We start from the raw sequence: 28000 nt of genomic DNA on the forward strand, positions 1-28000 counted from the left end.
CACACCACTATTACCAGTGGTTAATCATAGCCCATAATGCAGATATTGAATGTTAAAGTTAAAGCTTTTTTCTTTTATAATGCATTAACCAATTGATCTCCAGAAGATTTACCCCCTTCATGACCAGGCCACTTTTTTGCTTATAGCAACGCTGTACCCAAATAAAATTTGTGCCTTTTTTTTAGGTCCATCGTATCATTACAAAGATCACAACATACAACTTGGATTTTTCTCTGGCTGAATTTCTGCTGCATCACAATCAACTTACCACCGGTCCTTAGCCATGCACCTCGTCAATGCGGCCAAAATGTGTACAGGCATATCCCACTTTTATCCTCCCTGGCGGGATGATTATTTCAGATTTTAGGTGCTGAAAGCGGTACCATTATTTTGCATGAAAATTTGGCATTTTATATTATCGTAGGCCTGTAATTCTTAGAAATAATTCACTTAAATCCATCCAAACAAGAGTCTAATAGACATCCCGGGTATGATAAAATTTGAAATATGAAATCATAAATTAATATATATATATATATATATATATATATATATATATATATATATATATATATATATATATATATATATATATATATATATATATATATATATATATATATATATATATATATATATATTAAAATAAATAACTATAAATAAGTATAACAAATAATAATATAATAATAATAAAAATGATTCAATAATGTAATCAAATCAAAAACACTGAAATATGCTGATCATTACTTTTAGTGTTTGATGATGAATTTCCTCACAAATCACTATCGCTCAATTCTGCGAGTGTTTCTAATTTATTATCGCTGTTTTCTAGCTGGTCTATAACCACTTTTGATGTAAACAGACATTTTTTGGTTGCTATGGACAATCTCCAGTTTCCTGGTATAAAGAACAGTATTTATAATATAAAACTGTATGCAGGGCACTGGACAAACCACTAGGGACAAAAGGGATGTGTAATTATTTGATACAGTAATGTAATCTGTAAGATTACAGTATACTGTATCTATACTGTGTTTTTTACTTTTTGAATTTGGCGCCAAACTCCGTCCATGTGCATCGCAATGCTCGCATGGAACGGAGCTCTGCGCTGTCACGGATCGAGCGAGACACGGCGGCTCGCTGATCACAGCGGGGGGACATCGCTGGATCCAGGGAACAAGGTAAGTAAACCCCTCCATGGATCCAGCAATGCGGTCCCGAGTCTGGCTCGGGAATACCGCTTATGGTAATTAAATCTTACCCCGAGCCAGACTCTGGAATACCGCCAGGGAGGTTATGTACACAATGGGGTTTATTTACTAAAGCTGGAAAGTGCAAAATCACTTCTCCGTAAAAAACAATGAGCTTCCAGGTTTTATTACCAAAGCTTGATTGAACGAGCTGGGATTAGAAGCTCATTGGTTTCTATGCAGAAGTGAGCCTGATTTTGCACTTTTCAGCTTTAGTAAATAAACCCCATTGTGTACTTAAAAGCGGGGTATGCCTGTATTCCATACCCTCCCCCTCCAACTATCTCTGACTGGCTCTGTTGAGTTGGGAAAGTAGATGAAATGGAGGAAGGGCAAGGGAGACACCCGCTTCATAAAGACCTGGGCATGCTGGTTCCATTTTGTTGAATCAGCAGAATACACATATACCTTGACTCTCCTCCCATGAATATGACCTTCTATGTTTATGATCAAACTGCATTCTCACTGTCTTATTGTATTGGAATTCTATGAAACTCAAATAAAAATAAAAATTTAAATTAAAATTTAGGTCTTTTTTTCCCCACAAATAGAGTTGCCTTTTGGTGGTATTTGTTCACCTTTCCACTTTTTATTTTTTGTGCTACAAAAAGAAAACGACAAACAATATTTTTTTACATTCTGATATAAAACATAACCAATTAAAAAAAATTGAACAAATCAAATGTATTCATAAATTTAGGCCAATATGTATTCTGCTACATATTTTTGGTACAGAAAATCTCAATAAGCGTATATTGGTTGGTCAGCGCAAAAGTTATAAACAGGCTAAAGGAATGTAGGGCGCTCTGGGTAAAAGGACTGGCCAGAGATCATGTCCGCAGTGTAGGGTGGATGCAGATCAGGCACATAGGTGTCTCAGACAACAGTTGGGCTGTATTCCAAGAGGGAAGCAATGCTCTAGTAAGGAAATAGACAAACAGAAGGCACCTCTAAGTGCACTAAACAAAAAAACTTTAATTGCCCAAAGGATAATAAAAAACTTACTATAATTAAAATGAACCCTTTAACATTCTGCTACGCTGTTCAGTAGAGAACATTTAAGTCACGATATCTCATTGAAAAATGTGGACTTAAAAGGGTTAAGCAAGGCTCATCATAGTGGATAAGATAGGAAGTCCAGCAGCAAGTGGTCCCAGAGGAAATCCAATATGCAGCTAGATGGAATAAGTCCCAACCAATAAGCATGTAAACCGAGCCTAAGTATCCATTTCATTATGTAACTGTCTAAGTGGAGAGTTCTCATGTTGGAGTGTTTCCTCTCTTGTGGTTGTGTCTACATAATAGAGAATGCATGCCAACACAGATGCATACCTCCCAACTTTGTTACTTACATACATAATTATTGTCTTAGCCCTTGTACACACGGTTGGAAATTCAGACGGAAAATGTCCGATCGGACCATGCTGTCGGATAATCCGACCGTGTGTGGGCTCCATCAGACTTTTTCCGTCGGAATATCTGACCAACAAAGTTTGAGAGCTGGATATAAAATTTTCCGACAACATGATCCGACCGTGTCGTGTTGTTTGTAGAGAATTTTGTCTTGGACAAAGTGCCACGCATGCTCAGATCAAATTACAAGACCAAAGCTATTGGCTACTAGACTGAACGTAGTCCCATCGTAACAAACGAACGCCACCACGTTCCGAACGATCAGATTTTCCGACAACTTTGTCCGACCATGTGTATGCAACACCAGTTTCGGACAAAATCCGTCGGAAAAAATCAGATGGATTTTGTGGTCGGAATGTCCGACCGTGTGTACAAGGGCTAAGAGAGAATTTCCAAACTGGGAGTAATTCTTTGTCGGAAATAGGTACTCACTCTCAAAAAAAACTTTCAAATATGTTGGAGGGAGAGGCAGATTAGCGCCAGTTTCACTTTTAAAGCAGAGTTCCACCCACAGTGGAACATCCGCTTTAAGCACTCCTCGCCCCCTGACATGCCACATTTGGCATGTAATTTTTTTTGGGGGGTGTACCCTTTTTTTTCGTGGGACTTCCTGTCCCACTTCTTGCTTCCTATCTTCAGCCGCCTAAGCGACTCCTCCTCTTGCCCTAGGTGGCCCCTCCCTGCCAGCAATCTTCTAGGACACAACTCAGGTCCCAGAAGATAGGCTGGCCAATAGGAGAGCGCAGCACAACCCGCTAATGCGCAGTGCGCGCCCGGCCATGGAGTCGTAACCTGTGTGCCCAGAGTTACCATGACAGCGCCGAGGAGAGGAGGGGGCAAGGTGCTAGCCTCTGGGTGGCCACATAGCTGGACTGTGGGGCAGGTAAGTGTTGGTTTATTAAAAGTCAGCAGCTATGCTTTTTGTAGCTGCTGACTTTTAATAAACTAAAAAAAATTTGTGGAACTCCGCTTTAAGCAAATTCTGCTTTAAGTTTGATATGAAGGTATACTGGGGGAGGAGACACCAAAATAAAGTGTTTGGTACCCCAACACATCATATTCCTGATATGTGCCTGCTGTACCATGTACTTGAGAAAGTATCCTGTTCTCTCTGGTGTTCCTGCCAGTCCCTCTGCTTTCCTATTACAAACTGACCACTCTAACAAGGAGAACACACCATGGTCCGTTCCCTAGCTATGAGGGGAACTCAGTATGCTCTCCTCCAATGATCAGACATGTCCTGGCACCGCCTCCCCCCCCACACACACACACACACAGCTATTAACTGGAAGGATCAGTGTGCTGCTGCTTCTCCTCCCCCCAGATCGTATGCAGCTGAGAACAGAGGGAATGTGATCACATATAAAAAAGGGAAAAAAAGATACTAATAATGTTTTTTTTTCTACCTATAAAAAAAGTTTTGCCTTTCATTTCTATTTTAAACTGAATGGGTTGTTTTACAAGGAGATTGTTTACAATCACTTTAAGTTCCTCCTCCCAGTGTTCTGTCAAGAGAGCCAACTCATCAAAATCTCCAATTAGGTTACTTCCGGTTTCTCTCCAGTAATTGCAGATTTCGACGATTTGCCTGTTTTCACAAAACACCGGCAACGTATACACTACAGTATACAATATAATGAGTGGGCATTGTTAGTTCACCTGATAGTGACCAACAATATGGCCGCCTCCAAGGTGGTGACAACTTTTTTTACCGCTTAGCCGTTGTTCTATCAAAACAGCCAACTCATCATGTACCATGGTGTATACGCTGCCGGTGTTATATGAAAACAGGCATGTCGTTGAAATCTGCAATTACCGCGGCTGGAGAGAAACTGGAACTGACGTAATTGAAGATTTTGACAAGTTGGCTCTTTTGAAAGAAAACCGACACCAGACTCATGACATGGTTCCTGTGTCACGCATATGTAAAGTCACATGACCGAAGCCTAATGACTGCTTTTTTATATTCTACATTTGCTGAATTTAATGACATATCTGGAATGAACTCACACACACTTTTATAATTACGGTACTGATAGGTTTGCTTGGAGAGCTTTTTCATTTTTTTAAATTTTTTTTATTAATAGACATAATCCACACATGAATAAAATAAGGTGCGGTTATTCCATAAAATACGACCTTTGTCTGCTTCCTCATATCTTACAAAAAATATATATACAGTATATACTTTTCTTATTGCCTCCAACTGAGACCTATCTGTTCAGAAGCAGCATAAATGCTGCATTCTGTTTAGATGACTCAAAAAACCTTGAGCTCGGAGGTAATTTTCTCTGAGAAAAAAAATAAAATCCATATTGCAAATTGAATCATAAAAAGCAGACAAGATAAAACAAAAGCAAAATGTCTGAAAAACATACAAGAATATTAAGGAACGGTTCAGCCTGGGTTAAATTTGCATAAGGCCCTGTTTCCTGTGAGCTGTTTTGCTGGAAAATATTTCTAAAGGCTGAAGACTGCTTTTCAAACACACTTAAATGAAGTAGATGGGTTTATTTGCAGCTAAAATTATAATCTAAAATAAAAAAAAATAATAAAAAAAAAAACGCAAAACACATTTTCATGCAGCACAACACAGCAGGTACCAATAAGGGGGGTTTGTAAATGGAGACACAAAGCACTTCCAATCGCCCCTGCTGGGAACTGATGTGAGGTGCGGAATGAAAAACTTTCCTTTTTTTTTGTGTTGTTTTTTCTTTTCCTTTTTAAAGCTAACGTTATACAAGAATGTGTTACCGATGCTGAAATGTATTTTGAGGCAAACACTGACGAGAAGATCAAAAAATGGCAGAACATGTTATAATAAAGGCAAGACAAGAGGTTTTATTATATATATATATATATATATATATATATATATATATATATATATATATATATATATATATATATATATATATATATATATATATATATAGATAGATAGATAGATAGATATTTATAGATATCTATATATCTATATCTATCTATCTATCTATCTATCTATATATATATCTATATATATCTCTATATATATATATATATATACATACATAGATATATAGATACACATATATATATATATACATATATATTACATTTAGCCATAATAATATGCCTAATATTTATAATAAAAAAAAAACAGTAGCAGCACAAGAGCTTGCAATTAAAATGACACAGAATGATATCTTTATTCTCCAAAAATAATCCCTACACTTCCACTACTTAATGGCCCTGTAATCTATTTTTCATTAAATCATTTTTTACTATGTTTTTATGTCTCCTTATAAGTCCTCCATGAGGTCCTAAACCTCTATGTTTCCCTCTCTTCACTTCCCAAGCTTTTAACTTGTTGTTAGGACAGATTTAGTGTTCAAATTTTGTGCACCTGATTAGATAACTGCCTTAAACAGGGTTCATTATGGCAAACACAGCTTCCCAGCCATTCTTATAACAAAGAGAAATAAGTAATTGTCTTCCTTACTGGATGTAAATTATGTTAAAAGGTAATTTGCAATTGCTACATGTTATTTGAAGTTATGCTATGTGAATGGGGAATGTTATGTGAATGGGGACATGTAACAAATATAAAGTAGGTATTATTTATACAATTTGGTTGCATATGTTGAAATACCCCTCTGCTGTCACACGTGGCACCTTTTGGGGGGGCGGGGCACATACTTGGTATTGACAGGTACCCACTGCCACTTCTGGCTCAGTTTGCTGAAGCGAACTGAGCTGGAAGTTCACCCCCCTCTTTCCCCTGCAGCATTCTGGGACACATCACTGGTCCCAGAAGACTGCGGGCCATTCACAATGAGCAGCGCGATTCACGCATGCGCAGTAGGAAACCGGCCGTGAAGCCACAAAGCTTCACTGTTGGTTTACCTTAGTCATGATAGCACTTCCAGCACTCAATACCCAATTGAATAATCAGCTCAGATGAGGACCACACTGGATGCCTGGTAAGTGCCCTAATATGTCAGCAGCTGCAGTATTTGCAGCTGCTGACTTTATCTCCTACCATCAGATAATTATTAACATTATCATTACAGGTAGCAAGAAAACTGCAATGAGGTTGTCTCATCCTCCATACTGTTCCAATACAACGTAAGGATATGAGATGCATATTGAGGTGTACACCAGTGGTGGCTGATGCTAAACTTTTTCAGGGGGGCAGCAAACAAACCCCCCAAAATCAGCAACCCCCCAACCCCTCCCACCACAGCACTGTCCCCCCACACTCAGCCCCTCCACGGCTTCCTCTGCTTTTCCTCCTGGCCAACCTGATCCGTCTTCTGTCCTGATTGGCAGGGAGGAGAAGCCAGAAGACAATTGATTCACTATTGCCACAAGTAGGTGGGTTCAGGGTGCAGTGCTTTGCATCCCAAACCCAAAATTTTTCAAGCTAATCATGTCACTTGAAAGAAAAAAAAAACTCATACATTGCATGAGTCTGGCACCCTGAATGCATCCTGCATGCAAACTGGGGGGGGGGGGGGGCTCTAATGGACTGGCCGCTCCTGGTGTACACCCTTGCTCCTTGAAATATAAAGATTAGTCTCACTGAAGAAAATTTATGAAAACTGTTGTCTATATCGTCTGATCAGTTTCCTTGAGTTTGGAGAAAAGAAACCTGGTTGGTTGCTATTGGCAGTGTTGTCAACATTCCTACTTAAAGTGTTTGTTAAGTCAAAATTCATGGTCATTGCCAGCCCCTCTATTAGAGCCTGGCATACCACAATATGTAAGTCATTTCTAAAAACGAGCCTTGTAAATACCTATTTAGAGCTATCTTCAGGCCAGTCACATGATTCGTTGCAGCTTTACAACTCCGATACATGGCTTATGGGGGAGGGGCCGATATATCCCTCTTACTTCAGTCGGGGAGATCATGTGGCCTCCCGCAGAAGCCCTTTATTTTTAACAATAGCAGCAGGGGGTGGGGCAGAGACACAGACACAGAGAGGGAGCTGACAGGCAAGGAGGAAGGGGTGAGGGGGGAGAGGAGAGCATAGAGGCCAGCTGCGTATGATGGAGACACACACTCTGACCATGGTGGTCAGGGCTCTTCAGCGCTGATTTTTGTGGGCATTACAGAGAGGGGACACAGGAAGTGGCAGGTTCAGGGAGATTATTTTTACAGTTTAGAGGGGGCAGATTAAAAATCCCAATAAGCATATATTGATTGGTTTGCGCAAAAGTTATAGAATCTACAAACTATGGGATAATGGTAATGGAGGCGATCAGTGACTTATAGTGGGACTGCGATATTGCAGTGGACAAATCGGACACTAACTGACACTTTTGACACTTTTGGGGGATCAGTGACACTAATACAGCAATCAGTGCTAAAAAATCTGCACTGTCACTGTACGAATGACACTGGCTGGGAAGGGGTTAACATCAGAGGCAATCAAAGGGTTAAATGTGTTCCTAGCCAATGCTTGTATTCTGTGGGGGAGATGCTTTTACTAAGGCTTTGCAGGAACACAGGATCAATGCCTTCCCTACTGACAGAACAGTGATCTGCCTTGTTTACATATGCATATCGCTATTCTGCCTGTGTAGTGAACAATTGGCAGTGCCAGTGGATATCGAGTCCACAGTACCCGCCACTGGGCTCCCACTGTGTGTGATCACAATGGGAGCTGGCCACTGGCAGTGTGTGTGCGTGCTCCAAACCTGGAAGTGTCAGGTCACATACTAGGTATGTGTCCTGGTGCAGAGCAGACGCAATATACACCACAATATATCTATGGTGAAGTGGTTAAGTAAGTTCATGATTTTGCATTGGGTTCATGCATTCATGGCTGTGTTGGACAGCCGTCTTGGACAATCCTGCTCCAATATGTAAATGTTAACTTACTGTTTGCAGTCTGCACCTTTTTCCCCTAATCCAACCTCTAGCAGCTATTTACTGGTCAATGAGGTTCCCCATTACATTGGTGGATGGTATGGGAACAAGGAAGTACCTTTGTTTAGGGGCACTCTGTAATACACCATATCAGGTGAAGAGATGGGTATAGATATTTTATATGTGGTTATCTCACCACTCCAGCATGATAGCAAGGAATGGGGGTTTAGTTAGTCTTTAAACACAAAGATAAGCTTACAAAATGTCATCAAGCCTGCAGATGTTTCTTGCAATACCACCTTGACCTTGTTTTTTTGTTTTTTTTTTAAACTGTAGATTGGAGAAAACAGAGTGATAAGTCAAAGTGATTAAAAATAAATGTAGGATATCTCTTATAATAAGAAACAGTTGGCCACACCAGCCAACCACAAACAACAGCTCCAATCTTGCACCAACATCAGACTTAATACACTGTTTAGACCAGAAGAGATTTTTCATGAAAACTGGTATGCATATTAGATGGAATGCAGAGAGTAGATTTTTGAATATTACATCTAAAATATCTGGTTGTTAAATACTATAGTTCTGCTTTTTTAAGAGAAGGACAAGTGGAATTGTTCATAGCTAGAAAACATATCCTGCACTGATACTCTTCATGGGACAAGGTCCACAGCAACTGGCTGCTGAGTCTGCCAACCGAAAATCTTGAGAAGTAGTGCAAAGCTCTGCTCTAAGCTCTTACTAGAGCAGTGTTTCTCAATTCCAGTCCTCATGGCCCACTAACAGGTCATGTTTTCAGGATTTCCCTCAGATGAAACAGCTGGGGTAATTACTAAGGCAGTGAAACTGATCAAATCACCTGTGCAAAATAATGGAAAGCCTGAAAACATGACATGTTAGTGGGCCATCGGGACTGAAATTGAGAAACACTGTACTAGAGTAACCCAGAGTCCAGTCTAAATTTCAATGGAGTTTAGTGAAGGCAAATAGGCTGTTCAATTTGCAAGGGGATTTTCCCCAGAGCTTTATGAATGTGGTGAAATTTCACTTGCAAAGAATATCCAATCATGTGATAGTAAGGTAAAAAAAAAAAGGATTTCGCTTGCACATGTTTGGGTGATTGAAGTCAGCAGAGCTTCATCTCATTCAGTAAGCTGAATGAATAGCCTATTTGCCTTTAATAAATCAACCCCAATGAGTCTAGTTTAAAACTAGTTTTAGTCCATTAGTGGAAGTCAATAAGAAAATTGAAATAACAACCCTGATCACTGCAAAATAATCTATTGAATGCACATATTGCCTGTACTTGTCATACCCAATGGTCCCAATGTTTATAAGGGCATAAGGTGGTGTGTGTTGGTATATACTGTATATCAGAATATTTTTGCATGAGTGCACAAGGGTGCTCTAGCATATAGAGTATGCATTCTAGTATAACAACTTGTGTAAAAGGGCTGCTCTCAAAATCTAAGATTAATTATATACCAGCCAAAGTTTATAAAAGTGTTTTAGACAGAGTGAAATAGGATAAGAACACTTCTCAGATTTTTATTGTTGTCTGGGCCCCTATTATTATTATTATTTTACTATTTTAAGGTACTTATATAGCGCTGTCAATTTAAGCAGCACTTTACATAAACATTGTACATTCACACCTGTCCCTACCCCTAAGGAGCTTACAATCTAAGGTCCCTAACTCATATTCATATACTAGGGCCAATTTAGACAGAAGCCAATTAACCTACCAGCATGATTTTACCTTCTTTATTTGTTACTATCAGATATAAATGAAAATCCCAAGATTTGGGTTGCCCCCAGAACAGTAATAGAGGGGGAAATGTTCCAATTAGGACACTAGTTCTGGTGACTACCAAGTATTCACTAATTTTCAAAGGATCTCTTCTCACTTCCTGTTTTGGTTATGGGACAGGAATTAAAGGGAAATCTCCCCAATGGGAAAAAAAAACAACAACAAAAAAAAAAACCTGTCATGGGTTATAACCCTCCCTTAGTCTATCTAAAATGAAAAAAAATTATTTAGTTCTAATTTAATGTTGCTATAATTATTCTTATCATTATTACACTCTTCCCACTCTGTCTTAAATGTGAGAAATCATAAAACAGATACATTACAAGGAATAATTTCAGATGATAAAGGTGAGAAGTCCTCTTATGGCAGAACCTCATGAAATACATTGAGATTGAGTTACTGAAACTGGAGAGAGCAAAATCTGGTGCAGCTCTGCATAGAAACCAATCAGCATCCATTTTATTTTTTTAGTTTTTTTTTGTCAAAGCTTAATTGAAAAAGCTGAAGTTAGACACTGACTGGCTAGCATGCAGAGCTGCACCAGATTCTGCACTCTCTAGTTTTAGTAAATCAACCCCACTATGTTTTAAATAATAATAATATTATACAACTATTAATGTAATAATAAATTACAATATTATATTATGCAGATAATCAACTGTTTTCCATATTTTTTCGCAAATAGTTTAATTCAGTTTAAGCCTTTTTAGTACCCTAGTTTATACAAGACAAGTACAAAGAAAACGAAAAAAAAAATGTGATGACATCTTTTTCTGCAAGAGCTCAATGGCCGGCTGTGTGAGAATTCAAATGTGCTTTAGTTTAGCTAAAGTCCAACTTGCAAAGAAACCACTAAATATGATGTCTTCATGAATGGCAAGAATTTGTCTTATGTTAGCAGCTCTAATTGTGTGTCTCCAGTAATTGCTCATTACAGACAATAATATTCTGCCCTTCAAATACCTGGAATTTTGATATCATAACAGCTTCACGCCATACTTGCAAAAGCCTCAGAAGAACGAAATGCCAAGGCTGTATTCCAGACCATTAACAGTGAATGCAATGTGTTTCCGAAACCAATACAGCATTACAAAGTGATCTACAACTTAATTAAAACAAGAAATGATACTTTATAAAATAAATAAATAAATGTTGCAAAATCTAAGCAGATTTACAGATGTACAGATGGAGTCACGGGCAGTGAGTTTTCACAGGAGATTTGAAGTGAATATACATGCTGTTTGTTAGTAAGCAACACAATCTAACACATCAAAGTGTGTTGGATTTCTCTGCCAGCAACACTTCTTGAATACATACCATGCATACGAGAGAGAGAGAGAGTAAAATGTTTTACGGCTAGTACTGTCTTATTTTGTATAAACTCGGATGTCTTCCAAATGTATACTTAACGTGAACCTGTTCTTTGATCACACAAAGAAAATTAATATACTGTATTTACTCGATTAACCTCAGAACAATATGAAACTAATCTAAAGCGGGCATAACATTGCTTACTTTACTTTGTTTATTGACTTACATAGGTCATATAAATTTCACATGTTGGTAGAGTAACTTCTGATATAGTAACTATTCTTTTTTTTTTTGTTCATTGCAGGTAAATAATGAAATCCAAGTAGAAGCAAAGTACCATCATTAAATTTTGGATGAAGGAGAGAGGTGCAGGATGTCCAACAGCCACATGAGGCTTCATAATGTTAACAGAGATGACACCAATAACAAGGGCAATGTTTTGTCATTGGTGACTCTTGTAATTGATGTCATCTTGGTAAACATTCTATAGTCTTCCGTGGATTTCGGACATCCTGCCCCACTCCTTCATCAAGAACCTGATGACGGCACGTTGCTTCTGCTTGAAATCCAGTATTTACTTGCAATGGAAAGGAAGAAGAAGAAAAGCACATGCTATAGAGAAAGAGTTACTCCGCCAACATGAAATTTTAACAACCTATGTAACATGATAAAAAGTTATGTCCACTTTTGCATTACTTTTGGTGCAGCCCCCGTAATTACCCTTTTTTACTCATCCATTGCTGGCTGCTGAGTGCAAAGAATGAGCCCTGAGTAAGCTAATTTTGGCTGACTGTCTTCCAGTAATCATGTAACATCTCTTAGCCAAGTATTTTAATCACTCCTGATAGATGAAAGCGGGTGACCAAAAGAAAAGTTATGTGTGCCACTAGTGACGCTTGGTTCCCCATTAAGGCAAAATGTACTCTTGGTTTGTCTATGTATATGTGTATACTAATGGTGGCGATGTATTGAGTATTACATTTGGAATCACTTTGATGTCCAGGCTGACATTACTGATGTTGTGTAGCCTCCCTGGCGGTATGATTCAGTCCGGTTTTAGGTGCTGAAAGCGGTACAATTATTTTGCATGGGAATTTGGCGTTTTATTTTGTAGTCCTGTAATTCTTAGGAATAACTCTCTTAAATCTGTTCAAAGCAGAGTCTAGCAGACATCCCGGGTAGGATAAAGTTTATAATATAATAAAGGATAATAAAAATTATTCAATAATGTAATCAAATCCAAAAACACTGAAAAAGGGACACTTTTTGGTTGCTATGGGCAATCTCCAAGTTCCAGGCAGAAAAAAACAGTATTTATAATATAAAAGTGCATGCAGGGCATTGCACAGACCACTAGGGACAAAGGGGGTGTGTATTTTTTAATACAGCACTGTAATCTGTAAGATTACAGTGCTGTGTGTGTTTTGTGTATTTTTACTTTTTTGAATTTGCCGCCGTTCTCCGCTCCCGTGCGTCGTAACGTCGCAGGGAACGGAGCTCGGCGGCATTCGGCACTGTGAATCGAGCGGAGGACAGCTCGATCACACAGCGCAGATGACATCGTTGGATCCAGGGGACAAGGTAAGTAACTCTCCCTGTGTCCTCCCCTGCATCCAGCGAAGCCATCCCGAGTCTGGCTTGGGGTTACCGCTTCTATCAGCAAATTCCTAACCCGAGCCAGACTCGGGATTACCGCTAGGGGGGTTAAAAGCTACGTTCACTTAATAAATAAACTGGCCCATGCAGACAGGGGACCCCAGTAATTTAAAATTCACTATACTGTTTGTAAAATATCTTGTTTAATGTAGATGCCATATCTGCTGGCCTTTTCGGACACCCATGAAGCCTGGATGAAATACTCCCAATAGCTTATTTTCAGTATCAATATTGCCAACGCACATGTTCCTGGAGAAGGCTAGGGGATAGTGGTTGCTGCAACAACAGACAGCTGGAGACTGGAAACTTCACAGAACAATGCACATATTTTCCTGCACACCATGGATCTTCAAATAATGTCCAAAGGCTTTATTCAAAGTGATTACTTCACAACAGAAAATTTGGAACTATGCAGGACCCCTTCGCCATGCATTCCCTGATGAAGGTATCCGGTGTGACCCTAAAACATTGTACTTCGTTGTGATGTCATCACTCTGAATAAAACCTTTGGATGTTATTTTAAGATCCATAGTGTGCTGTCTTATTTTCAAGACATGGCAGACATTGGACGCTCATGTCCAGCATCGCAGGAGCTAACGTTCCATTGGTTGTCTTCAAAGAAGAAGGCTCAGTGATTATTTTGTTGAAGCCAATATTCTGGAAATAAGCCAGGTTGTAGGAATGTATTCTTTGCTAACAACTTTTTTGTTAGCCCACAGGAATCTCACCCTACCATTAAAAGTCATGTTGGTTGTTCTTGCCCTTCACCACCACCCCAGGCCAAATGTTCCCAGGCATCCTCTGAATATATTATAGAAAAAAGTGGCATGCTCAAGTGTTGCACAGTATTCATACACTTTTTGTGCTAGTGCAAGTGCTTGTGTTGAGTGTTGAGTGTTAGCTTCCAATAAATCAAGCCATTAAGAATGAGGCTAATCAAAATAAGTCCATAACTGCTGAAAGCTGTACAAAACAAAGCCTTGCTTTCAATATACAAGAAAATGCATATTTAGATGTCAGGCAAGGATTTGTGTTTTTTTCATTAGTATTGTAAATGTCTCTGCATAACAAAATAGTTAGGGGACTGACATTTATTAATTTTTGTCTGAACATATTGATTTATAAAATCCAATAAGTAGACATTCTACTTAGTACAGCTAGTGTATGTGTTACAGTATGCATAGCGGCTTATGTCCATACTCAAAAATGCAAATTTGGCCATATGGTGGGTTAGGGAGTGAAATTTGTTTCTTGGTTGACCTAGTGTATGTTGTGTTGAGTTTCTGTATCAGTTTCTACAGGAGCATACGGTACAGAAGGGAGATGCTGGAATCCCAAATGAACACAACTATGAACAAACAGACTGGAGAATAGAAGGTTAGATATGGGATTACTCTGTCTCTACTGATGACTCCATCTGTGCTCTTGTGCTTAGTAGATTGTAAATGTTAAATGAGACATCCATACAAAACACAAAATTTAACAATGTTGTTATCCCTGCATTCAGTGTTTGCATACCTTGACATAGGCAGGACATTTTGAGTTTAAGTTATGCTCTTTTATTGGCTAACCTAAGTGATTAATAATACAGACTTTGAAAACACATTATCTTTCTTTTTCTGCCATTACATGTATAGTCACAACACCAGGCATATTAGATATAAGTACAGTGTCTGATGAAGAAACCTAACATGTTTTTAAAACTTGCATGTTTAATAGATTAAAGCAGTGTTAGTTAACCTTCTTGACATATGGGACCTTAAGTGCAGCCCCTTGACATCGCCAAAAGTTTGCACACAAAATGTGATAATGTAATGCTACAGAAAGTCATCAGAGACCACAGACATGCAACAAGAGAAAGTTAGAGACTTCCAACATGCTACAGAACTTGTTGAAAATTGTAAACATGTTGTTGGAAACTGGGGACAGGCCTCAAGAAGTTGTCAAAGACTGGAGACTGCTGGAGATTACTGCTATTACAGAGCAATGGGAAACACAAATTAATGTATGTAGGGTCCTTGAGGGCTTCATAAAAAGTGTTAAAGGGCCATATACAGCCCCTGGACTGTAGGTTGAGCACCAAGGACCTAAAGTGAACCAGTGTTTGTGCATGTACATACACTATATTGCCAAAAGGATTAGGGCACCTGCCTTTACACTCACATGAACTTTAATGGCATCACAGTCTTAGTCCGTAGGGTTCAATACTGAGTTGGCCAATCCTTTGCAGCTATAACAGCTTCAATTCTTCTGGAAAAGGCTGTCCACAATGTTTTAGGAGTGTGTCTATGGGAATGTTTGACCATTATTCCAGAAGCACATTTGTGCAGTCAGGCACTGATGTTGTATTAGAAGGCCTGGCTTGTAGTCTCTGCTCTAATTTATCCCAAAGGTCTAAGGACTAAGACTAGGATGCCATTAAAGTTCATGTGCGTGTAAAGGCAGGCACCTCAATACTTTTGCAATATAGTTGGGGAGCCCCAGTCTATACCACAGCTACATTTAATCAACAGAAGTTAATCTTAGTCATAAGTGTAACATATGCCCCTTTGTGCTTTGGTATGATATCTAATAGTCTAATGATGTTGTCAAGCAACCTAGAAGCCTACTTCCTTTTTCTCAGAGGACATCTATGACAGTTTGAGCTTCCTTGAATTTCCTAGCTCTTGGAATCCAAAGGAAGTTGTTCCCCAACAATAACTGTTTGATCTACTGTATATAACTCTATAAGTTGAATAAATTCATATTAGAAAGAAAAATTCTTTATTACATGACCTTCAAATCACAAACTCCATCTCAAACAATTATCTTAGAGTTGAATTTAAAAGCAAAAATTCAAGCAAAGTTTTATTTGTGCTTATAAAGTTTATGAACCTCTGAAATCCGATATCAGATTCAATTAAACTGCTGTTCGTATTCATGAGGACATGTTTACAATGTTTAACTTGTAATGCTAAATGTTTAGTCTTTAGACTTTCAAAAATCAATATGTGGCTGTACAAAGTAAAACATTATTTGGAACACAAGGATTAAAGAAATTACAAATAAGTCACAGAACAAATTGAAGAGGTGTTGTAAAGTCTAGCCCAAGGAAAACAGATTTTAAGCACGCGACTCCACCAGCCAAGGTGTAATTAACCAATATTAAATTATTTATACAACTAAAGGGAAAAGTTATTACTTTATCATCTGTGTGTGAAAGGTTAATGTTTTAATAAGGGCCAGTAACACAAAGTAACATCTTAATTCAAATTAACTATTAAATTAGTAACTTTAACAAACTTTACAGTATTGATTGGTGTGTAATATCCAGTTGATCTAAAGTGAGATATTTTCTTGTACGCAAATTAGTCCCTAATAGTAAAACAACCAAATGTCAACCACTGTCAGCTTACATAGAAAATAAGGTTGGTCATGATGACTAGCCAACAACACGAACACCTCAGTTCTGCATGCATTTGTAATTAAGTGCATTTACTTTTAACTTTACAACTTTCAAGGATAGATATTAATTGAATGTGAAAATAAAAAAAAAATCCTGGGACGGTGTTGAGTAAAATGAAGTATGTTATCATGTTTACGTGCAACATGGTCAACAGCAAGGAATGCATGCCTCAAAGTTGTGTTTGTATTTGTTGTGTTGTATTTAAAAAGTATTTTTATTTATAAAAACCTAATTATAAAAAAGAAAATCCATTATATTTAATGATACAAGCTCAATCTACCCATTTCTTTATTATTACATATGTTTATGAAAAATAGTTTTAGAAAAAAATGTTTTATAAAAAATCAGGCCCTGTGTTGCAGCAAAGATAATAGGGCAAAGGGATTTCTCATAATATCATTACACATTTAGTCAGGTTGAAGGCACAAGTCCATCTAGATCAGCCAATATAAAAGAAACAATCAAACAGAAACCTCCATAAACACATTCCTATACCCACAATAGAGCTAAAGGAAGGCAAAACAAACAAAAAAACAATAAAGCATAGTCCAATTTGCCCCAGCAGGGTAAAAAAATATATTTTCTGATCCCCCAGGAGGCAATTGGGTATTCCCTGGATCAACTATCCCTGGTGTTCTTACTTATAAACATAAATTGTTAAATTATTAAAGTAGAAGTTCACCCTAATGCTAAAATCTCAAAATCTATAGACATCCATAATCTAAGACTAACCTATCTAGCCCTGTAAAGAAGAAATCGCTATACATACCTTTTCTGAAGCCAATCCAGTCTGGTCCCACACTGAACTATCAGCAGTGGTTTCTCTGTGGAGGCGGGTGCAGAGGAGGCAACTGACAATGGAAGCCACATAATAACTCTATGCCCTTGTACACACGGTCAGACATTCTGCCAACCAAATCCGTTAGATTTTGTCCGACGGATTTTGTCCGATGGATTGTGTCCGAAACTGTTGCATGCACACGGTCGGACCAAGTTGTCTGGAAAATCCGATCGTTCAGAACGTGATGACGTTATTTCGTTACGACGGGACTACGTTCAGGCTTGTAGCCAATAGCTTTGGTGTAGGAATTTGATCTGTGCATGCGTGGCACTTTGTCCGATCGGAATTCTCTACACATGATCGGAGTATGTCCGATCGGATCAGTTTGTCGGAATATATTTCCAACAAGTTGGAAAATTGGGTCCGACTGATATTCCGACGGAATCAGTCCGATGCATATCACACACAGTCGGATTATCCGACAACACGGTCTGATAGGACACATTCCGACGGATTCTCCGACCGTGTGTACAAGGGCCAAGGGCTTTGAGTGACGTCATGTCCTATGTATTTCCCGGGTGTCTCTTTTGCAGAGCCAGACCCGATCTGCTCCAATCCGACTCGGCTTCAGAAACGGTATGTATAGTGATTTCTTCTTTACAGGGCTAGAAAGGTTAGTCTTAGATTGAGGATGCCAGTAGATTTGGAGATTTTAATTTTAAGGTGAACTTCCACTTTAAGTGGTGCTCAGTGGTGGAAGTAGCAGAGAAATACATATTTACATTTTTTTTTTTTACAGGTCATTTTTATTTATTTATTCTTGTACAGGGATGCATTGTGCAGATTCTTGATATATGCTGTAATTTAATGTAATTGGTTTACACTAAAACTCAAACAGCATTCAAAATAATTCACGTTTGATCCCATGAGCTTGCATATTGATTCAACCACTGAGCAGTAAACAGTAAACTATAAGGCCTCGTTTAGATGTGCTTTGAAATTTGAATGTCCATTAGTGTGCCTATAGCGTTAAGACATGTTTTTGATGCATTTGTGATGTGTTTTTAATGTGTTTGCGGTGCCTTAAGTAAAACTTTCCAGACATCTTCTCTGTGTTGGTTTTCTATTGTATGGATTCTTATACTATCATCTTAGCTAGTAACACTCTCAAAATGTATCTCAAATGTACTATAAGCACCATAGGGGCATTTGTGGCATATTCGTAGCACATTTACTTTGACATCAATGTCAGCATTTGGGGAGCGGTAAAGCCAGCCAAATGACACATGCTGAGTCAATTTTGGCATGACACAATGCAAAGTGATGCCAATGCGACCATGTGAACAACACTGGCCGCCGCAACGATGCACATAATTTTGACAGACGTTTGTGGGGCTTCAAATACATTTATGAAACACCTGCTTTTGCCACTTGTGTAAACTAAGCCATAGCCAGGCTACATGTGATCTTTTTTTTTGTGAACTAAAATAAATGAGCCAATTTCCCCATCCACACATTCAATGTGGCTTGGGGAATCCTTCCCACTGAGCTATTGTATTCTGAGACTTCCCTGCTGGCAGACTACAATTATCACTTTTGCTGGCTATAGCCTGCAGCACTGATCATTGGGGAAAAACCCAACAACCTAGTTGTACACAAGTTGATCAACAGATCCATTTGTGTACAACCAGCTAGTCCATACATGGATTGAAATTCGTCTGATACCTGCTGAACTGGCCAAATTTCGATTCACGTATGGCCGGATTTAGCTTCTAATTGTGGTAGGAGAAGCAAAACTTTCTATGCGCACTTTACCTCCAAATAACAGCTGTAGCATGACATCATCCTATAGATAGTCCTACAATAATTTTGATATATAACAAAGTAACCACGATGTAGTCATGTTCAATTTAAACTGTTTGGGTGTCATAAATCTATCATTATCTCCTTGGCGAAGGAAGAAACTTTTTATGTAAACTTTAAGTGATTGTCCATGAAAAAAAAGTGCTAGAAAAGTTAATGAAAATTTTATGCTCACTGGGATAGGGAAAAGGGCCTGTTTGGTTCTGTGAGATGATGAGATAATCATTGAAGCTTTGATCATTTATTCAGGTGACAAAGCTGGACAACTTCAAGAGCGGAAATTAAAAAATAAGATATTCTGAACTGCACATTTAGTGAAATATTTGAGAAGAAAAGTACGAAGGTGGATTCCCCCCCCCCCCCCACCACAAGGGATACTGTAATTGGATATAGGTAAATGTTTCACATTTGAACATGATTTATGCACTCCATGGAAAATCAGAACTGAATTAAATAAAAGCATCAAGCATTTAGATCCTGGTTTTCATCATATTAACGTAAAAGAATAATTACAATTGCAATTCTGGCAACAAGAGACTATCTGTGCTCCAAGCAGGCCAAATTTCAAGTAGAGTTAATTGGGCTGATTTACGAAACAAGCAGAGGTGATCACTTAGTTAAGTGAATGTTCACTATGCAGGAGTGTATTGTCATTGAGCTTAGTAAATATGGGGAAGCTGTAATTCACTTTGATCATTGAATTATATGCAAAAAAAAATCCCGTTCATTTATTTTTGCATATGATTAGAAGTGAACACAGCTTTACTGTATTTACAAAGCTCAGTTAAATGTACAATTCTCAAAGTTAATATTCACATTTTTAAAGCGGAATTCCAGACTAAATCTCACTAGCCTTAAAAATCCTCCCTATCCCCCCTTAACACCTATGCTGATTACCCTGCGTAAGAAAGATGTATTTATTTACCTATTTTCGTGTTCCGTTCCGGTCTTATGATACAGCTCCCTTGAATGTCGTTTGTAAGTGCCTCATCCCTTGCATAACATATCAATCAAAAACTCATATTTATATTATATTTAAAATATAATACTATATAAAATATAATATGCATTTGTTTAATTTTAAAATGTAGAAAAATTACATTAAAAAAAAACATTTTCCATTCGCAATACATGATACGAAAAATTGTTAATATGTTTTATCTTGTGCAATCATTCTGGTAATCATAGAGGTTTAATACGTTTCTTGGACATGGTCCACTTCCTCAGGAGCCAATGATGCATAGTTTATACAGAAAACAGTATTCAGATTGTATGCTGTATAAACTGTGTATCATCGGCTCCTGAGGAAGTGGACCATGTCCAGGAAATGCGTTGAGCCTCTATGATTACCAGACATAGACAAGATAAAACATATTGGCAATATTTGGCTGTTTTCTAATCATGTATTACAAATTGAAAATATTTTTATATTTTATTTTTTCTACATTTTAATATGAAATAATAATAAATATTATATTTTAAGTATAAGGGTGTTGTAATACAGCTCTCCTGTGTCAGCCTGGACATAGTGAGACAGGGCTTATATGATAAGTCCATGGTCAAAGAGTCACTTTAAGGCCTCGTGCACACTGAGAGTTTTTTCTGGTGCTTCTTAAAGGTTTGGCATTTTTTTTCCTACCTCTAAATGCCCATGCATGTTAGCCTATGAGCCCATGGACACACGTTTTTAGAGGAGTTTAGAGGCAGAAAAAAAAACATGTGAGGAAGCATCTAAACCTGTTTAAGCGATAGACAGCTTAATTCGTTTAACCGCTTCTGGACCAGCCACCGCAGTTATACTGTGGCAGGTTGGCTCCCCTGAGTGAGCCATCATAGCTGTAATCAGCTCTTTAAGACGCCTCCAGCAGCGTGCTCGCGAAAGCCTGTCCGCAGAGCCAATGAGAGTATAAACACTGATCTCTCTCTTCCTCTAGTCAGTCCCATCCCCCCTACAGTTAGAACACACATAGGGAACACAGTTAACCCCTTGATCGCCCCTAGTGTTAACCCCTTCCTTGCCAGTGTCATTTATACAGTAATCAGTGCATTTTTATAGCACTGATCACTGCATAAATGTCACTGGTCCCAAAAATGTGTCCAATTGTGTCTGCCGCAATATCACAGTCCCAATAAAAAAAAACAGATCACCGCCATTACTAGTAAAAAAATAATAATAATAAAAATGCCATAAAACTATTCCCTATTTTGTTAACGCTATAAATTTTGCGTAGACTAATTAATATTAATATATGCTTATTATGATTTTATTCACCAAAAATATGCAGAAGAATACATATTGGCCTAAACTGAGGAAAACTTTTTTTTTTTTAATTTGGGATATTTATTATAGCAAAAAGTAAAAGATATTGTTTTTTTTTTCAAGATTGTTGCTCTTCTTTTGTTTATAGCGCAAAAGCTACAAACAGCAGAGATGATCAAATACCACCAAAAGAAAGCTTTATTTTTGGGAAAAAAGGATGTCAATTTTGTTTGGGTACAGCATCACACAACCGTGCAATTGTCAGTTAAAGTAATGCAGTGCCGTATCTCAAAAAATAGCCTGGTCATTGAGCAGCCAAATCTTCCAGGGCTGAAGTCGTTAAATGGCCAAAATTATTTATTATTCTGGCCAAATAAATTAATTAACACCTAAATACTTAATGCATCTAAGCGTGGTACACAAGAGTTTTTTCTGCCAAACTCTGCTGCCAGGAGGGAATTTAGGAGAGACAGCAAAACATCCAGTGAGTGCAAGGCCTAACTAAACAACTAGAGATAACAGTGGATAACCTTCAAGCCCGTACACACGATCAGAAATTCTGCCAGTAAAAGTCGGCTGTGAGCTTTTGGTCAGAAATTCCGACCATGTGTATGCTCCATCTGACTTTTGCTGGCAGAATTCCAGACAGCAAAAGATTGAGAGCAGGTTCTCTATTTAAAGGTTAAAAAGTTCTGATCAGAAATTCTGATCATCTGTACAAATTCTGACGCGCAAAATTCCTACGCATGCTCCGAAACAATTTGACGCATGCTCGAAAGCATTGAACTTCATTTTCTCAGCTCATCGTAGTGTTGTACACCACCACATTTTTGATGGTCAAATGTTCAGAGAACTTTTGTGTGACCGTGTGTATGCAAGCCAAGCTTGACTGGAATTCCATCGGAAAAAACATGCACGTTTTTTCCAACAGAAAATCCGCTCGTGTGTACGGGGCATCATACTTCTAAACAGAATGATCGGGAATGAACGGAATTAAAATGGAAAATGCAAAAAAAAAATAAAGCAGACCTTAGACTGGTAGTTTAATATGTTTACTTTTTTCTTAACATATCGATTGTCCAGTGATCGCCCAGATCCCCCTCACCTGTTAGAGGATAAGGCTGGACATTTGGTTATGCTCTAGGTTTCAGCATCTAAAAAGTTGCAATGGCCTGCTTTCTATGACTAAAATAATTGTTTATTCTTTGCTGGAAGGTCACATTTGATGGTTAAATGTCTACACAGTTGACTCCAACCTGTTTGTTTCAGCTGGATATTGATAACAACTGAAAGTAACATAAATGTGTCTGAAAATGTATGTTACCAAATACAACCAATCAACATGATCCATTTCATGTTTAGCACAGAGGAAAAAATTTATTAAGGCATCAGTAAGTTTTTTTTTTTTTTGCAAAAAAAGCACAACAAGAGCATAAAAAAAAGTAAATTTGCAAATATTTCAGTGCTAGTAGTTACTACGACAATGCATAAAATAAACAGCTAAATGTAATTTTGGGATATTATTGTAAATATACTAAATAACAAGCCCAAATCATCTCTTAATAAAAGTTAATTCATAAAGCTTACTCACCAGGATAAGGATACTTATTTTCAAAAAGGTGACAGTTATTTTTAAGTGGCAATTTTTTATAAGTGACAGTTATTTATATACAGGTCCGAGAAGAATTGCAAATAACAATCACATGGCTAAAATAAAGAGTCTTATCCTCATGTTAAAGCTTTGTGAATTGAATACAATGTAACAGAATTGTTTCTATTCCTAGAAAATTCCTAGAAAAATTCCTAAGAAATTGTAAGAGTTTGAGTATTAAATTAGCTTTTTTAAATATTACGAGTCAAGTTCAAAATTGACTAATAGTCACTTCTCCCAACTTTTTCTGCTCTGCAAATATCAATATGTGCCTATGAAAATGAAAGTACTATGGATATTTACAAAAAAAAAAAAAATGCTTTAATTTATTTGATAATAATAATTACCTGAGAGCAGGTACCGGTTTCTTTACTTGGGATACATTACCCCATCACTTTTATCACCCTTTATGAGTGAAATCATGCCTAACAAACAGCTAGGCAGGAGCAATTCTTCAAATCAGAAGATAAACGCTACAAACTAGATCACTTACATGTGGTGCAAATGTGGATTCTTGGAAAACGCCCTCGGCTGTATGCTCCTGAGTCCAGAGTCCTTGATTGTTCTGTAAACAAAAACAACTACATTATTATTACTGCAATAATTTGATTATATATATTTATTTATGTCATAAATAACATATACATTTGTTCAAAATTGTATATACAAATCGACATGAACATATGTTCAAAAGTACACTCACGGTAGTACATTATTTTACCAAGCATTATTTTAGGTTCATACATCTCAGGATTTACATTGGAACTGTAAGTGAGAACGTATTATTAGAAATTATTAGGTTAGTATTGGAAAGTGTGGTGGTGGTTTAATTTGTTTTCTTTTTTAGCCTTTGTTTCCCTGTATTCCCAGCTGATGATCCATCCAGTAACACACTTCCTGTCTTAAAGTGTCTCTTCTCTGAATGGAGGAACAACGAGGACCCCCTTGGACAGCAACATTGTCAATCTGGCCAGAGGGTTAGATGTACTAGTAGCTTTAGATGAACTTCACTAACAAATTAAAGCAAAACTCAAGCCAGCACTTTTTTTTTTAAGCAGTTACAGCAATCAGTTTTCTTTTCTTTTGAGATAAAGGTTTTAAATGAACAAATAAAAGATTACCATCGAAAGAACCCCTGCCAGTGGAAACTGGTTTGTTTCCCTCAAACTGCTATGTGTGCTGGGCAGCTCGATATGTAAAAAGGAAGTTGAAAAGAAGACTCATTCGCTGGATGACCAGGTAAAAATCAAGGGGGAAAAAAAGCTTAAAGAAACAAATGCAGCCACCACATCTAAGAACTGGTAAGTTGTAATATATTACATTTTTGTTTTTGGGTTCAAAACATTTCAGTGGGGAAGGGAGTCCATACATGGTGCAAATTTCTTTCCTGCAACCACGTATTGCAGGAATGAAATTTGCACAATTCCTCCATCAACACAGACAATGCTGACAGGGGAATCTGCAATTGTCTTCTCCATGTGGGGGGGGCATCGGAGGAAGCTGCCCACCAGGAGAAGACAGACATTATTGCTAGGGGCTATAGAAGAGATTCCATGGGCTGGTTGTTACCAAGTTCAGGGCCGTCTTTAATATTGATTGGACCCTGGGCAAAACTTTTCTTGGGCCCATCCCCCCCCCCCCCATGCAGTTTTGCTCTCCGCCTGCTCTGAGACATACAATAAATAGCAGCTAGATTCAAAATCAGTTTACTGAATGAGATCAGGCAGCCATTGCGATTGGTTGCCAGAGGTTACAGTGTATCATTACCGCTCACTGGCTGGTTGCTAGAGGTTACAGCACCCATTACAGCTCACTGATTAGTTGCTAGAGGTTACAGCACGTGATTTCTGCTTGTTGGTTGGTTGCTAGAGATTACTGTGGATATGACCTGGGGGGGGGGGGGGCATGATATACATATCAATGCCATCGGCCGGCCCTATTTACATATGCATGCCGGGAATTTACATGTAAACACAGGGTCTGCAGGTGAGTCATCTTTATACAACAATAGGGCAGAGCTGGGCTGCATTAGTAGCAGCACTTCACAGAGGATATTTGGCAAGTATGAGGCAGCCGCTTTGGGCCCCACAACAATGACAGGGTCCAGGGCAGCTGCCCCTTTTGCCCTGCCTTAAAAACGGCCCTGACCAAGTTGATCAATCTATCAACTTGTTACATTCAGCCTGCCCATTAACGGTTCGAGTCAGTTCCTGCTGAAACGGGCCGAGATTCGAACCGTGTATGGCCGGTCTTATTTTTTTTTTGTTCTTTAAAAAATGTGCAATGTATTACAATTTTGTTTTTGACTTTAGTAGCACCTTAAGCATTAATATGCATGTGCTGCATCTGAATTTTGGCAAAATTTGGGACAAACATTATTGTAGATCTTGCTATTGTGTTACAGGTCTCTCACACTTTCAGTGATAGTTCTGTCTGTACATTAAAGGAATCCTTCTGACTTAAAACAACTAAAGTTATGTCGATTCTCCTTCCACTGCATAGCCTATAATTTCACTTGCAACTCGGGTTCTCCCCCCTCTCCTTTTTTTATTTTCTTTTACGTTTGTAACATTAAAGTGATTGTAAAGGTAGAGGTTTTTTATCTATGTATTAAGATAAAAAGCCTTCTGAGAGCAGCAGCCCCCCTTAGCTCCCCCAATACTTACCTGAGCCTTCTCTCTATCACGCGATGTCCATGAGTGCCTTGACCGTCTGGAACTCTATCTCCTGATTGGCTGAGACATAGCAGGGGCACCATTGGCTTCCGCTGCTGTCACTCAGTTAGCCAATCAGGAGGTAGAGGGGTTGGGTCAAAGTGCAGCTGCATGTCTGAATGGACACACAGAGCTTCAGCTCGGCTCAGGTGCCCCCATAGCTTGCTGTGGGGGTACTCAACAGGAGGGAGAGGTCAGGAGCTCCAGCCATGGACTCGAGAAGAGGAGAATCCAGGCTGAGCGGTGCAAAACCAACTGTACAGAGCAGGTAACTATTACATGTTGTTATTTTAATAGAAAAAAAAATAGACTTTACAATCACTTTAATACAAATTCCTACGGATGATCTTATGACTGTCAGTATGCATTCCCGTGGTTTACTATCGTTGCAATCCCCACTTTAACACTTTATGCCGCCCGCGTTGTGGTTTTTCACTTTGTTCACTTTTAGTTGATTCAAGCAAGACCGATTGTTGGCCTTATTTTTGTATGTTTATATATACCTTTATAACCTTTGTACAACATAGTTCATATGCAGCGCTGACAGATGGGTGGATGAAACCCAGGAAGATGAATAGTGAAGAAAGGCAGAACCCTTGCACCAGCTTCAGTGTGCGGAGCCACACACCACACCACCGTGCTTATATCAAATCCCCTTACCAGAGAGTCGATCATAGAAAGCTTCACTTAGATCCCAAATATCTCCAATAATCAGCAAATAATCCAGCTGCTGGGCCACGGCTCGTAGCGTGCATGTGAAACCAACACAAGCATGCTACGAGCCGTGGATAATTTGGATTTCACTTTGCTCGTTTTTTACTTATTTTACTTGTATTTTGTAAATTGGATTTTAATAAATCTTCAACCATCATTACATACTTCACCATGAGCCCTTTTATTTTATTATGTTGGTGACTATGATCGAGCTTATGCTGTCTGTGGTAAGTGGATATCCTGTTGGAGACCCATCATTGGAGCCCCACAATTAAAGAGAAATAACCACGTTGCCTGACCCAGCAGCTTGATTGTTTGCTGATTATTGGAGATGTTTGTGATCTAAGTGAAGCTTTCTATGATCAACTCTCTGGTTTAATATAAGCACAGTGGTGTGGTGTGTAGCTCCACACACTAAAGCTGGTGCAAGGGTGCAAGGGTTCTGCCTTTCTTCACTATTCATCATATTGGGTTTCATCCACCCATCTCTTAGTGCTGCAGTTTTTTTTGCAATCAACAATTTTTATGCTGGCTGCTGTCATTTATTTTTCTATTTCAATAGTATTTATTGAAAGTGTTTTACAAAGGTTAATAAATAATAGAAAATATCTGCACTCCCAAATGTTAATGTTAAACCATATTAAACAGTAAACATAAATAACAACAAATAACAGCAGGAAAATTATATTAAAGGATGAGGTGCTAGTGATGTTCAGTGAATGAAAAATACAAATACAAATAAACAGCAAGCTAAAAGTTCATATCTGATAAATCCCAACACCAAATTGTGATGCTCACAATCAGATTCCTAGTTCTTCACCACAAGTGCTCAAGAGATGGGTGACCACTCACCAGAGAATTATGATTCCCTTTTACAGGAAGGTCAAACAGCGCTTCTAGAATACCAATTGATTCCACTGACAGCACAGTTCCACTCCACTGGCCACTCGAGATGAAACTAGGATGGGAACAATTACTCCACAAGAGACATAAAGGGAGGTCTCATAGTGTAGTATTTTTAATAGATAAAAGCAAATGACAACAACAAATAGAGATTATACTCACATGTTACAGTGCAGATTCCGGGCACCAGGTGTAATCAGCATGTGCAAGTCGGATAGTCCTAAAGGGATAGCGTGAAGTCTGCGTCTCTCCTAAGGCAGACTTCAAAGGGAGCACAGGAGCCGCCATTCTAGGTTTTTATCCCACATTCTATCTAGGCTTGGGCTTAGGAGAGATGTGGACTTCACGGTATCCCTTTAGCACTTTCCAACTTGC

At 38.4% G+C, this 28000-nt stretch overlaps 1 protein-coding gene across 7 annotated transcripts in view; it reads right to left on the reverse strand.

Annotated features, from left to right (window-relative positions):
• NTRK3 (neurotrophic receptor tyrosine kinase 3) overlaps positions 1-28000 on the reverse strand; it is a 1011888-nt gene that overhangs the window by 671062 nt on the left and 312826 nt on the right. For all 7 annotated transcript variants that reach the window (XM_077472645.1, XM_077472644.1, XM_077472642.1 and 4 more), the window contains exon 4: positions 23788-23859. In XM_077472645.1, coding sequence (XP_077328771.1) covers positions 23788-23859 — 72 coding nt within the window. The remainder of the gene's footprint in view (positions 1-23787; positions 23860-28000) is intronic.

Source organism: Lithobates pipiens, unplaced genomic scaffold (genome assembly GCF_037356315.1).
Source record: "Lithobates pipiens isolate NorthernLeopardFrog02 unplaced genomic scaffold, aLitPip1_a1.2 Scaffold_8, whole genome shotgun sequence".
NCBI classification, from domain to species: Eukaryota; Metazoa; Chordata; class Amphibia; order Anura; family Ranidae; genus Lithobates; species Lithobates pipiens.